Here is a 13874-nt window from a genome sequence, read left to right as displayed (position 1 = left end):
AGTTAAGCTGAAGGATTAACCCTGACTTCTTTCCAAAACTAGTAATGTTAAATTTACTTTAACTAACATAATATAGCGTCAATTAGTTATTAGTAGAGCTTAACAGTAGTTTTTACTGTTTAATTAAACTTCACTTGAACTCTTCTTAGGCAGCATTTTCAGCTTGGGGTTCCCAGATGCTGCACAGGACCTTGTAATCTCTGACCATTGGCTAAAGTAGATGATGGGAGTTGTAATCCAATTACATCTGGGGAACCAGAGTTGAAGAACACTGGACTAAACCAACCCCCATCAACTTTGTCATCTTTCCACAGAGATGTGGGGATCGGACCGTACAATTTTGACATGAAGATTACTCTTCTGTGGAAATACTACAGAGGGAGGAGTAGGAAAAGGTTATCTTATATTAATGATAAACCCTCAGGGACAACCTGGAATATGACTGTGCTTGTGAGAACAGCTATACTAGACCTTAAAACTGTCTAGAAACCACCAAGTGTTTAAGTGGCAGAAGAATCTGACATGTTTGGGGAATAAACTTGAGGAAAAGAATGGTCTAACTCAGATATCCTCAAACTCGGCCCTCCAAATGTTTTGGGACTACAACTCCCATCACTCCTAGCTAACAGGACCAGTGGTCAGGGATGATGGGGTCTAACTACAAGACAGTATCCAAAGTATGCATAGAGGCCAACTCTCATGAAGCGGGTTGGACTTGGTCCAACCCTGCAGATTCCATTCTGCATTGGGCAGTGGAATCATGAAGCGATTCCTGGCCCTACTGCCATGCTAACTTCTACCCTGCCTGCTACAGTCAATAAAATTTGGCCTGATTTCATCCCAACACTCAGTGTCCTTTCTGTTCCTTTGCTGCTCTTCTGGGTCACCAACCAGGGGAAGGATGCAATTACCATACACATATTTAGCTCGACAGATATGTAAAAAGCCCAGTAGAACTTGTACTATATACACTGCTTTTGTTTTGTTTCATTTTTGCTGTATTTAACCCCCCCAAAAAAGAATATGAGTGGTCACTTGTATTCTGGCAAAGTATTATAAACGTATGCTTTTATTGACAAAAAATTAATACCTCCTAAGAAAAAATCCCAAAAACAGTTTTAATTTTTTAAAATAAAAAAAACCTAAATCTTCCCCAGCGGTCTCCACATCTCCTGGAAACATTTGAATCTAGACATGCCTTTTCCCTTTAGCAATGTGTCACTAATTGCTTAAAGCCATTTATAAATGGAACTTTGAAAGCACAAACATTTACATTCTTATTTTTAAAAGAATAACACTTTGCTCTTTGAAACTGAATGTATAACTGCTGTACTTTTTTTTTTTTAAAAAAAGTTTAATCTCTGAAGCATAATCATAAAAAGAAAGTAAAAGACATCTCAGTTTCCTGGCTGGGCTTGAAACTTGATTAGAAAGTGTTAAGTACAAAATTAAAATAATGTAGAATAGGTTAAAAACAGACCGTGTTTTGTAAGAGGGATTCAGTGCATGCCAGAATTTTAGCCATAAACAAAGTGGATTAAAGCACTCTGTAACACTAACACAACAAATTACTTTAAAGTAAGTTGACTTTTTGCGGTTAAGAAAGTGACAGGAAAATGCACTGAAAAATGTGGCATGAAAGAATAACCCTTCAAGCAAATGAGGACAAATGCTAATTGTCGCAAGCAAATAAGAACAAATGGTTAATAAAAACCTGGTACTATCTAACCTTCACATAGGGATGGAAGGATCTGTCAATTTTGGTTTTCTCAATTTCTCATGTTTCCAGTCTTAAATTCAGTTCTCCACATTTCAGCAGCCATTTGTAATTCATTTTTTTAAAAAGAAAATCCTCATGAAAATTCACCAGCATTTTAGTGCAAATTTCTCTTAAGTGTCCTGACTCCCATTCATGGTTGCACCACCACCATCACTACTATTAATATTAATTAATTGGACTATTGGCTGGATTATTGCCAACATCATTATTCCAGAAGTCACTAAATTGCCCAAACATAGGTTACAATGTATGCAATCAGCGATTATGTCAGATCTCCAAGATACAAGGTACAAGCCCAGACATTATCCTAACAGCTGACATGCCCCCTGAACTCTCCTTCTGAATACCAGGACAGTCAAAGTCATTCGTGCAGTTGGTGTCCTGAGCCTTGAACTGGGCAATCAAGCCCAGTGAAAAAGCTGGATTTGCTTGCACTGGCACAGCCAGCATTCCATCCTTGGAGACAGGGTAGAGTTGATATGGCTGGCTCACTGTCCAGTCTCGCCTGAGATAACTCCCTAGTGGTGGGGAATGCATCAATAATGGGAAGTGGTGGTGAAGTAATGTCAGGCAGATTGTGCTTGGGCTGTCCAACAGTACTGAGGAGAGACTTCCTCCTGACAACCCGCTCAGCATCATTTTATACACCTCTATCAAACCCACACACCCAACTTGTCTTTACTCTAAATTAAAAAGTCCCAAATGCTTCAACACTTACTCATTTGGGTTTCCCCTTTTCTATACCTTTTCCAACTCTACAATATCATTTTGGAGGTGAAGCAATTAGAACTGTATGCAGAGAAAAGAGCTCATGTGGTGGTTTAATGAAGAAACATAGGAATGGGGAGCAGGGTTCAATGGTTCAAGGCAATTTTAAAGGATTTTTTGTGATTTCCCCCCTCTCTTGTGCAGCACCCTGCCGCCATTATTCTGGAGGATTCCCAAAGATGTGAAGCTCACATCTGTCATCATTCCATTGCATCAGTGGAGGGACAGCAATTGGCTACAACTCTCTCTCTTTTTTTCTGGTTTCTAAAAATATGCTTTTTTTGTTTTGTGCTTTAAAATATTCAATTTTAAAAAAATTAAAATCAGTTATATTAGCTTTGTCAGATACTTTATTTAGAAGTGGAAGGGTGGATACATATCCTGAGAAAATAAATGCAATTCAACAGTAGATACTTTTAAAATATTAAACAATATTTAAACAAACCTCTTAGGAATTCTATGTTACTCTGTACCTAAAACAATGAGGAGATGGAATTCCACTTGAGACTGAAGAGTAAGAATGCATGTTTTTGTTGTTGTAAATATTATGTTAGATAATCTTCATCTACAAAACTGGAATGGAATTTTTATGTTTTATCTTTAGAGCACAAAAAGTTTCTTTTGAGTTTGGTGAAATTGTCTCAGGTCAAGTATTGTACAATGTTTTGAACTGGGTTTTCTTACCCATTGTTTAGAGATGAAAAGGGTGGAAAATAAACAAACTCCAAGAAATAACATTGTTCCTCATTCTTCCACTTTCTTACTCATCACAGTGAAAACAGTTATTATTCTACCTTTTAACTGTTTACAGTTTTCTTGATTTTTATCATAAATTGGTAATGTTTACGTTTGACTTCTTTGAGTTATCTAATTCGGTGAAGCTCAGAATCTGTTAAAAAGAAAAAAAAACAGGAAATTTTTAAACTTCTTATATAGGAAGCATGATCTAAAATACAAATTATGTATGAATTTCAAATATTTGGGACTGACACATTTTTTAAAAAATCTAAATGCTTGTCTCCATTCCAAATAGTTTGACAGATAATGTATACATTGTATACACTTTTCTTTACTTAAACTCTTTTTTTGTGTTGCCTTAAAACATGGGTTATTTTGTGATTCTAATTCTTTAGCACCATTTCCTTTCAAAGCAGCAAATGGATTCTCAATAAACTATAGAGGCTGCTACTATGAAGGAAGGCTACTATGGGTGAAGTCTGGCTTCGCTCAGGTCTGCCTCCAACTTACTTAAACCGGCTGCACTTGCATTCAGCAGCACAGTCCCACCTGCCCCACCCTGTATGTTTTCACCCTGCCTGAAGGTAAGCAGGCACTGTGTGTGTGTGACCTTGCTGTGGAGTTACTTAGTCACTGTATTCGGGGCCAGGGAAGAATTTGCCTGCATGCACGGGGATCTGCCTACCACTTTATAGCAACTGTCACAACTTGCTAGTGGGGGGAAAAAAAGGCATTGAGTTGGGCACTTTGTCTAAGCGATGTAGTTGGGAAGGAGCCCTACCCCACTATTGATAATCAAAGTATCAGGACACCCCAGTAAAGGGGTCCAGGGGGACGGGGTCTGTCTGAATGCCCAGACAGGCGCTAATGGGCCATAGAACTCCCCAAATGGCATACTGGAGGGATTGCCCTATTATTATTATTTATTATTATTATTACTCTCCTGCCAACCTAGCAGTTTGAAAGCACGTCAAAGTGCAAGTAGATAAATAGGGACCGCTCCGGCGGGAAGGTAAATGGTGTTTCCGTGCGCTGCTCTGGTTCATGAGAAGCGGTTTAGTCATGCTGGCCACATGACCCGGAAGCTGTTTGCGGACAAACGCCGGTTCCCTCGGCCTATAGAGTGAAATGAGCGCGCAACCCCAGAGTCGGTCACGACTGGACCTAATGGTCAGGGGTCCCTTTACCTTTATTATTATTATTAATTGAATTTATACACTGCCCTATACCCAGAGGTCTCAGGGCAATTCACAGAAAAGATCAACATTAAACCCACAATATATATATATAATCAAAATAAAAACAACAACCTAATAACACGCCTGTCCCCCCCCCCAAAGAGCCACATTTTAAAAGGGCATATTTGATGTGTGTAATGGAGGGATCCATAACCCACGATTGACCCTGATGAAATATCCAGCCAGCAATCGGGCTGGTTGATGCAGGATGCATACCTAGTGCCTATACCAAAGCCTACTGACATCTGTAATCAATAAAGTTGTGGTCATTTCAATCCCAAGGTGTGTTCTCATCATTTTTTTACTGCTTCCTGCATCTCAGGTCCAGCAACCTTAGGCTCACTGCGCCTGGGTCTCCAATGCCATGTTCATGCTAATGAAGGAAAAGGCAAGCAAAATTAAGTTTCTTCTATCTAGAATACGCAGCTTGTACCTATCTTAATATCTTAGTGTGGATCATTATTTTCACACGGAAAGAATTCTGTTATACCTTTCACTGTGAGGACAGCTCCATTGTAGCTGCCTATGGTGGCCATGTGTCCCACTTTATAGATGGCAGTCCTCTATTTGAAGACATCCTCTATTTGAAGGGCTGTTTGGTACAAGTCTGGCTTAACGATAAAGAAGCACAAGAAAGCCCTGAAGCTGCCCATTAACATCTGTGTAGATAGATTAGCATATGCAAACCTGTAGTTTCTATTTTGGTGAGGTGATACATTTCCTCTTTTTCTTTTCGATGATGCAGAAGTGGGAGCAAACATGCACAGCTTGTACTGACACAAGTGTCTGGCATTCAGGATACATTTAGGCTCCTGAATACACGAAGTGGGTAATGTGTGAGAGAGGTGGAGCCAGCATTCTCCCCCCCCCCCCGCCTCATAGGAAAGTTTGATTATGATGATGCATGCGAGACAGACGATCCAGTGTGCAGCACTGCTATTCATCAAACACTGGGATACAATCAAATTGTCCAACTATGGTACATAAGCATTTGAATGGTTAGTACAATTTCCCTTCTGTAACATTGCCCCACCCCATCCCCATTCATACATTTTCCTGACATGAGGCCAGCTTTATTGAAAATAAGCCTATTAAAACAGATCTGGAAGGCTATAAACAGACAATAGGTATTGAGTTCACCACTACAGCGGCCAAAGGGAGCTGCTTCAGGGTGAGCTGAAAGCAGAGGCTGTAGTGAGTTCAAATTCTCTCATATGTGGACTTCCATTCTTCCCCTTTTCAAGGGAAAGGGTCACAGTGGTAAAGGGCATGCTTTGCACAAAACAGGTCTCAGGTTCAGTCCATCACATCTGAAGTTAAAAGAATTTGATAGCAGCAACTCTGAAGAGCTGCTGCCCTTTGGACGAGATGGACAGACAGTTTGACCTGGTATGAAGACACTTTGTTCTGTAGCAGAAAAGTTCGGTGTTGTTGGTATGCTTCTGTCCTCTGACATTAGTAGGGTTGCAGCAATTTACCCCGAACGTAAATTTGGCCCTAAATCTTTAATGCCCTGGGGAGCCCCATATCAAATTTGGCCCAGTTCATGCGACATCTGCATCCTGCTTCAGTGTGGCACACCATATTTACTGCACATCATATCACACCTGCTGACACTGTCATAGCCAATTGACATTTATAAAAAAAAAAAAAATCTTGTAGCTGCATATCGTCAAGAAAAACAACATTGTTTTAGGACCTCTTATCTCTTAGCTCCCAAATATCCTGTTTCTTCAAACTGCAGTAGCCAGGACCAATAGAAACCTCTTCCTGCCACTGGCTGACTTCATTTCCCAGAGTTAGCACAATCTCATCCGCTCTAAATAACTTCATCAAAACTCCTTTCTGGTCAGAGTGAAGCAATAATTATTATTGGTAATTATTAGCGATCAATAACCTAGATCACATTATGGCGAGTACTATTAAGGTAAGAAACTGAATGCCTTTTTATTAGACTTTTTTCAGAATTGTTTTTTTTTTTTATAATTTCCTTTCTAAACACCAGTAAGGTAGAATTGGGCAACACCCCCGCAGCCACAATAGAGGACAAGTAGATTTCCTTTGTACTGCCTAGTAAATTTCCTTTTTCCTACTCCCTGTCCACAAGCCTTAAAAACTTGAAACTCAGAAAAACTTGGGTGTTTTTTTTAAATTCACCATTCCGTGCTCTGGATTATACTTGCAAAGCCCTATTGTGGGAAGAGCTTCTGAATTTTCTTCTTGTCTTCGTTTTTAAAACAAATTTTGGATATGTATCTGATTTGGACCTTGGACTGCTGTAAGGGAACGGGGGAGTAATTGTTGAGAAATTAAGTGATATGTTTTCAGGTGCTTTTAAACATTTCCTTTATTTATATGGAAACAAACATATTTAAATAGAAATTTAAATTTTGCTCCCGTTTGGATATTGTTGATTTTGTTTTATAGACATTTTATCTAATATTCAACAGCTTTGTCAAATGTCACTGAAATAATGATAGCAATTTAGTTAACTTTTTAGAATGCCTTTTTGGTTGTTGTTGTTTTTAATTTGAAGATAATAAAAATTTGTTGAGGTTTATGACTTCAGCCTGAGCATTATTCTTAGCTACTTTTAGAACAAACTGTGCAAGGTGACAGTTTTGTGGAGGTTTCAATTATTTTGCTGTACATATAAATAAGCAGTTTGTGCCTCTGTAGCAAGAAGTTTTGTAGCTCATGCTACATATTTGACAATAAGCTAATTGCGGAAGAAACATATAGTACTATATAGGACCAAACATGTTAACAATTAATCTAACTGTGCAATTGGCATTTTATTAGTCAGTACTTCTGCAAGTGTACTGTTGCATGGTTCCTTTTCTTTCTTTCTTTCTTTCTTTCTTTCTTCTATGGAGTTTAATACCTTAGAGAGGAAAAGTTTTTAATTCCTCAGTAAACATTTTATTTACAGCTGAAATTGCATGTAAAATTACACACATATGTGTGTTTTGGTTTTACTGATGGTGATGGGACTATGAGGAGAATTACATGCATTTCTGTGGGTTCAAAATTAATCTGTACTGTAAGAAGTATAATAAGCTATATTCTCAGTTTATAGGCATTGTTGTGTGGTTGTTGTTTTGCAAGATAAGCTGATGATTATTGCTTCTAAGAAAAGATGAGAATTTTAGTCAATTTGCATTTAAAAAATACAATTTGATCTGTGTCCCAAGAAGTATGGGTATCCCAATTAATACCACTGTGCAATTAGCCTCTATTTACACCAATCTTACCTCAAAAACAAAATCAGTGTGTGTCGTGGTATTGCTTAATAGGCATTTTAAAAAGCCCATTTCAGCATGTAATGCTCTATGTAGTCCTAGGCACTACAGTGTCAATATGACATAAAAATAATAAACATTGGCTTTATTAGTCAATATTGACATCAATTTATATAGGCATGCAAGCACATACATCATGCTTTAAATATGTGCAACCAGACTTTGTCATATGCGCATAAAATAAATTAAGTGCTGAACCACGGATCCTGGACTAGTTTCATCCATTTCCACCAGGCTTTAGTGGGACTTTTTGCAAACAGTTTGCAAACTGCAGTCTTGCTAACAAATATTCACTACAGCCATAAAGCCTGGAGTGGGAGTCATATGTATTTAGTGTTTTTGAAGAATATTAACCCCAGTTGCTTTTAATAAGGGTGCAAACTGCTTTGTAGCAGAAGATTATGAAATGGTAATAGTTTTGTGGCAGGGATGTTTTGCTATAATTCAGTATGATGCATGGATTGCACCCCTATTCCATTTATTATATCTTATTCCCGTATCCTTATTTAGATCAATTGGATGTTCTCATTGCCATCTTTACAAGCCAATTTAAAATGTTGGTACAATTGGGGTAGTTTTTGTCTGGTTATCAAACTGGGAAGCTTACAGGCCCTTTTGTTATTCTAACACTAATTGCAAGCAGAAGATTAGTAATAGTGTACAGATGGCATATATAAACCCAGTGACTGTAGACACCTTATAATCTGTAAAAGGAATAGAAAGTAATACACATCAAGCTTTCATTTTCGTTTAGCATAGAAGTCAATATTGCTAGCTGATTAGAGTAAAAATAATTATCCTGATGTTTCTTTTTCCTTATTCAAAAATGGTGGGATAAAGGTTTTAAAAAATGCCTGCCTTCAATTTTTTCATCAACAGGCTGTGCTACCTTGATTCCCTTGGCTTTATTACAAAACTGTATTTACAGTTTTGTAATAAAACATATTTTAATGAGTACTGCATTTTCTGAAATGGCATACTGCATACACTTGTGGCTAGCTGTCTCAGTTTAAGCCACCCAATATACCTTGGACCATGTAAATAGCCAGCTTTTAATTGCTAGTTTCCGTTTTTGTGGTTGGTTAGGACGCTCTACTATTTGAGATAAAATGTCTATGTAATTAGAAAAGTAATGTTTGAGGTTTCAATAGTCGCTAGAGTTATCTAATTTGATTTCTGCATAATTCCTTTGCTGACAATATCAGTTTATGTAATTCAATCTCAATTACAATAGCAACATTTGTTTATTTCTAGTATACAAAAGAATGTCCTGTATTTCTTAGATTATATAGCTAATTCAATTAAGGGAAATCGGCCCATTCAGAGAATGGAAAACATTTCTATGAGAAGGTAGGTTTGATTACAATGCAATAGAAGTCAGCAGTATGCAAATTTTTTTGTTTCTCATCCCTTATTTTTGCTAACATCATTGTAGACCGTTTGCATGAAAACCGGAATAAATAAGTATAATAAGAATTTTGCTTCATTTAGTTTAACAGTTTGCTTTGACATTGTGGCAATCCATAGTATGGTCCTGAGTTCTTTTTAAAATAAGTATCAGGACCATAATTGTTTCTCGCTTAGAGATAAAAAAAGCAATCAATAATGCACTTGAATCAGGGCTGGATTTAGGTTTGATGAGGCTCTAAGCTACTGAAGGTAATGGGGCCCTTTATATGTGTAGCTGTCCTTTTCAACAACAAATTGCCACTGCTTTTTTGTGTTGAATATATGTTATATGGTAATTTATGGACCTAATAGGTATCTAAAGCCATTTACACATAACAAAATATGAATTTTATCAAAGTAATTGTTGAACTGAAATACAATTAAGAAGAAGTATATTAATAGTGAAATACAATTAAGAAGTAGTATAATAATACTGAAATAATTATTAACCTCTAACTTTTAAAAAAATCCTTTACATTTTTGGGGGGCCCCCAAGAGAGTGGGGCCCTAAGTTATAGCTTGTTTAGCTTATATGTAAATCCTGCACTGCACTTGATGTATGTAGCAGGAATGAATTTTATTTATAGCGTACTAAATCTTAACTCTTTTTAAGGCACTCTTAGCCAGTGTTCCATAAGCACATGAGGAGGGAAAGTGGGATGAATGCCCCAGCTCTAGATCGCTGTTCTCATCGCCTCTCAACTTTGGAAGGAGACTATGTGCAACAGGGGTTTTTTTGTATTGGACAAGGCACTCCACATTCCAAAAATCTGGGAAATCAGGGTCCCAGAACATGGAGTGAGCCTCCATGGACACAAAATGATCCCTAGTACAAAGGTTTGCATTCCATGACTTGGAAGGTGAGGAGGATAGGCATGGTGGGAAATAGAGTTAGCCTGCTCATCTCCACTTCTACACTCATATCTTTGCTGAACACCCAATAACAAAGCCTAAAAGGGCTTATTCTTGATTAGACTAAGGATGAATTTGATCCAGATATTTGGCTTTCAGGCAAATGAGAGTCTCCAAGTACAGAGCAGAAATGCCTAGTGCTTGGTTTATTTTCCAATAGCGTCATAGTTACACAGAATGCTGTTTAAGAGGTGTGTGAGATTCAATGAGATTTAGCAAACACAGGATTAAATTTACCAATCAGGGAAGAGACGTGGGTCTGAAAAGCAATGCAAGGGCTCTAAAAATGTTGAGGAAAATAATACTTCTAAAAAAACTATAAACATCCCAATGTTGGATTGTACAAAACTACAATCCAATGTTGAATCTCTTACAAATAAACATGAATGATGAACAGAGTCAAGCAGATGAATCCAAACTCCCAATCCGGCATGCTGGAGGAAGATCGGATGGAACAGAGGAGTACTTCAGCCCTGCCTCCTCACTCTGGGTGGCTTTCCAGTAGCTAGACTGTGCGCATGTTGCAGACGTGCTGTTTTCTCTGTTAATAAACCAGACCTGAATTTTTAAAGGGGGGAAATACATTTGTTTGTTTGTTTGTTTGTTTACTTGTAAAGATGGCATTTATTGTGCTCTCAGGAACCATTTTTAGAGCAAGTTTCTCCTTCTTTGCTACCTAGCTAGCTAATTTAACAAGTCTCCACCTGTACTAGATGACATTTTTATTATTTATTTCACAAAATTTATATACTTGGTTGTAAAAATAAAAAAACCCTCAAAGCAGTTTGCAACAGCATATAATCAGCACAGCTTAAAAGAGACAACAAACTATTCCCACAACAGCCCCTGGAGTGCTATGATGGTAGAAAACTACCCTGCCCCCGCCCCACCACTATTTAGTGTTTCATCCTGAGGTCAGCTCAGGTGAGTGACAAGTGGAGGGGTCTGCATTTGTTATAGAGACTTAACTAGAACATGCCCTGATTTTATTAGGCAAGATCGTGATGGAGTGAATTCCTAAAGCATTGTGGTGGATTACTTTTTCCCTAGCAGGGCTACTATGCCTTTGAAAGCTGTGTAACAGGCAGCAGAGTACCAGGCAAAGCTTTACTCATCACTACATTCTCCAGCTGGGCATGAGTACAACTTTTCTGCTACGGAAAGAGCTCTCTATTCCATAGGACTTGTCTTGGGACAAAAATATGGCAGTTCCACATAGGAATAGATGGTTTTCCACTAGTCCCTGCTGCTAGAAGACTTGCTGGTGGTCTAGTGGGTGAGGTACACCCTGTGCCTCTCTTAGTGCTGCAGAGTTGACCAATTGCCAGTGGATAGCAGCTGCAATAGATGGTTCCTGTGACTACATGTTTATTAGGGGTTGGTGAGTGAATATTTGAGAAAGGTACTGCTACCTAGGCGCTTTCTCATTCTGCATGTCTTCAACCAGGCCTTTGGCTGATTCACATCTGATGCCCTTTTAAATGTATTGTGGAAGAGTGAGGTTATTGGTTTGTTTCTGTTCTTATTTCTGTTGTGTATTTTGTGTTTTTCATTTTGTAATTTTATGTTGTGAACCACCCTGAGATCTAGAGGAATAGGGCGGTATACAAATTTAATTCCAGTTCCTCACTCTTCCATTGGATGTGCAATCAACTGATGTTTGCATTGTGTGTAAACCTCTGAGGCCAAGAACCTGTAAGAGTTAAGAACATAGGAAGAGCTGCTGCTGGATCAGTCCAAAGGACATTCTAAAGCAGCATTCTGTTCTCACAGTGGCTAAGCCCAAAGCAAGACATTGGTGAAATAGGCCTCTGCTCAGAAGAGAAGTATTACTCATCTACATTGGTTTCTCTGGTTATTGTGCTTAACCTTGTTTAACCAAAGCTCCCTGTCACCAATGTTCTCTAGACACCAGTGCGGGAGGTGGCAGGGGGATAAAGAAAGAAAGTCATGTATGTGCTGTGATCCTATGCTGGCTTCTCAATACTGCTGGATCTATGGCATGATTGGCCACATTGGGATCCCTACTACACTATCACAATTTCACTATGCTATCATAACTTTGAGTTATGTCAGCATAGGGAGATTTGAATGCTCAATTAGTGTGACTTTAGGATAGAATTACACCATTAGACAGGTGGACTCATGAGCATGTAGCACATGTCTTGGCTTGCTTTTGTGAGTCATTCAGACCTCTTTGCTCCACAGGAACAAATGGTCCCTGTTTGGGGCTTAAGCAAGTCTGGGTTGCCTGTTTGGTATTAGGGGAGGAAAGAGAGAGCAGAAAAGGACTCATGCATGGATGACCCTACTCTGGATTGTCTTCTCTTCCCATCTCATCCAGAGAGATGAATTTGCAATTCCAGTAAACAATTATTATAGAATGCTGTTCATCCACATTGCTAGTATTTATGTGCATTGATGTAGTTTTGACCTTGGACAATAGAAGTTGCCAAAATAAGAAAGGTAATTCCTTACTATGAGTTGAGCTCCAGGTAGCAAGGATTGCATTCTAGTGATTCTTAAAAACATAGCAGTCTCCCCTTACTAACCAACACTCTTTTATATCCTCCTTGTTCCTTGACATATAATAGATAACATAAAAAAATTCAAAATAGAATTTATATGCAGTGTATAGTCTACACTTCCTACATAACAAGGTGGGAGCAGAACCATAACTATTATATCTAGGGAGCACTAAACTTGTGAACATAACAAAAGTTCTTTCTGAACCATTAGACTCTAAATGTTTCGAGGATGCATAAATCCTTTGTTCCATCTTGGCTGTTTCTCTCTCTCTTTTATTTCAAAATTGGAAAGTTTTTTCTCACTTTTTATTGAATACTTCACTAAAAAAGTTCATTTATATAACAAAAGTTGCAGAAAGGTCCCAGCATTGGAAATTGATGGAAGCTAAATAGGTAACAATTGTTACTACAGAACCAGGACCCAGTACAGCCAATCTTAAACATTCTTAGTTCAATGTCTTATTTCCATGAGAGAATTATGTGCCCTCCTTTCTAATTCTGCAGGACATAAAAATCTCTGGCCAGATTATTCTCCCAATCAAACAAATTGCATCCTTTGTTTTCTCCAAGCTATTGTGCTGTGTTGTGTCAAAAATCTAAGGGCAATGGCTAGCAACACACAATACTGTGAACAATCCACCCTAGTGTAGCTGTTGCCCATCAGTTCTGTAACCCCCATTTCATTGGGCTTTTTCATGAACCACACTGAGGTGCATGTAGATTTCATGGTAGCAGCACTCAGAAGATTACATTCCCATGTCTTTGCTGTCTTAGATCCTCTCTTAAACTTCTAGACGTTGTTAAACAAACAGCTATACTCTTGAAGAAACAGTGCTAAAAGAAGCATGATTAATGAGACTAATTTGATTAAAAGTGCATCTTGATTGAGTTATTAAGCATGTTCAGACAAATGGAATTTGAACACTATCCCCCAAGGGAAATGTAATAGTTTTAAAGGGTCAAATTTGTTTCTTAAAAATTGCATTCATAAGGTAGGATGAAGGCCAAAACTTCCTATTCTCCTTTAATATAGACCAGCTGCAAATCTGGGTCTACTTAAGTATGTACTACACTATATAGCTTAAGGTTAACAGCAATTCAGTCACGCAGCGATAAAGACAGCTTAACATGTGTACTTGTGAGCAGTGGCGGACTTTGG

The 13874-nt window shown here is 38.2% G+C and overlaps 1 protein-coding gene across 8 annotated transcripts in view; it reads left to right on the top strand.

Annotated features, from left to right (window-relative positions):
- Positions 1-13874, top strand: part of ERG (ETS transcription factor ERG) — a 113383-nt gene that overhangs the window by 64099 nt on the left and 35410 nt on the right. The window contains exon 1 of one of the 8 annotated variants that reach the window (XM_081859890.1): positions 6315-6451. The exons of 5 other annotated variants lie outside the window; for them this stretch is intronic. In XM_081859890.1, coding sequence (XP_081716016.1) covers positions 6434-6451 — 18 coding nt within the window. In that variant the 5' untranslated portion in view covers positions 6315-6433. Of the gene's footprint in view, positions 1-6314; positions 6452-6641; positions 6853-13874 lie in introns of those variants that run through there. 2 more of the 8 variants (XM_081859892.1, XM_081859893.1) reach the window with 2 other exon arrangements.

This window comes from Podarcis erhardii (genome assembly GCF_964252035.2).
Source record: "Podarcis erhardii genome assembly, chromosome: 4".
NCBI classification, from domain to species: domain Eukaryota; kingdom Metazoa; phylum Chordata; class Lepidosauria; order Squamata; family Lacertidae; genus Podarcis; species Podarcis erhardii.
The sequence above is the reverse complement of the archived record's forward strand: the minus strand, read 5'-3'. Positions and strand labels throughout refer to the sequence as shown.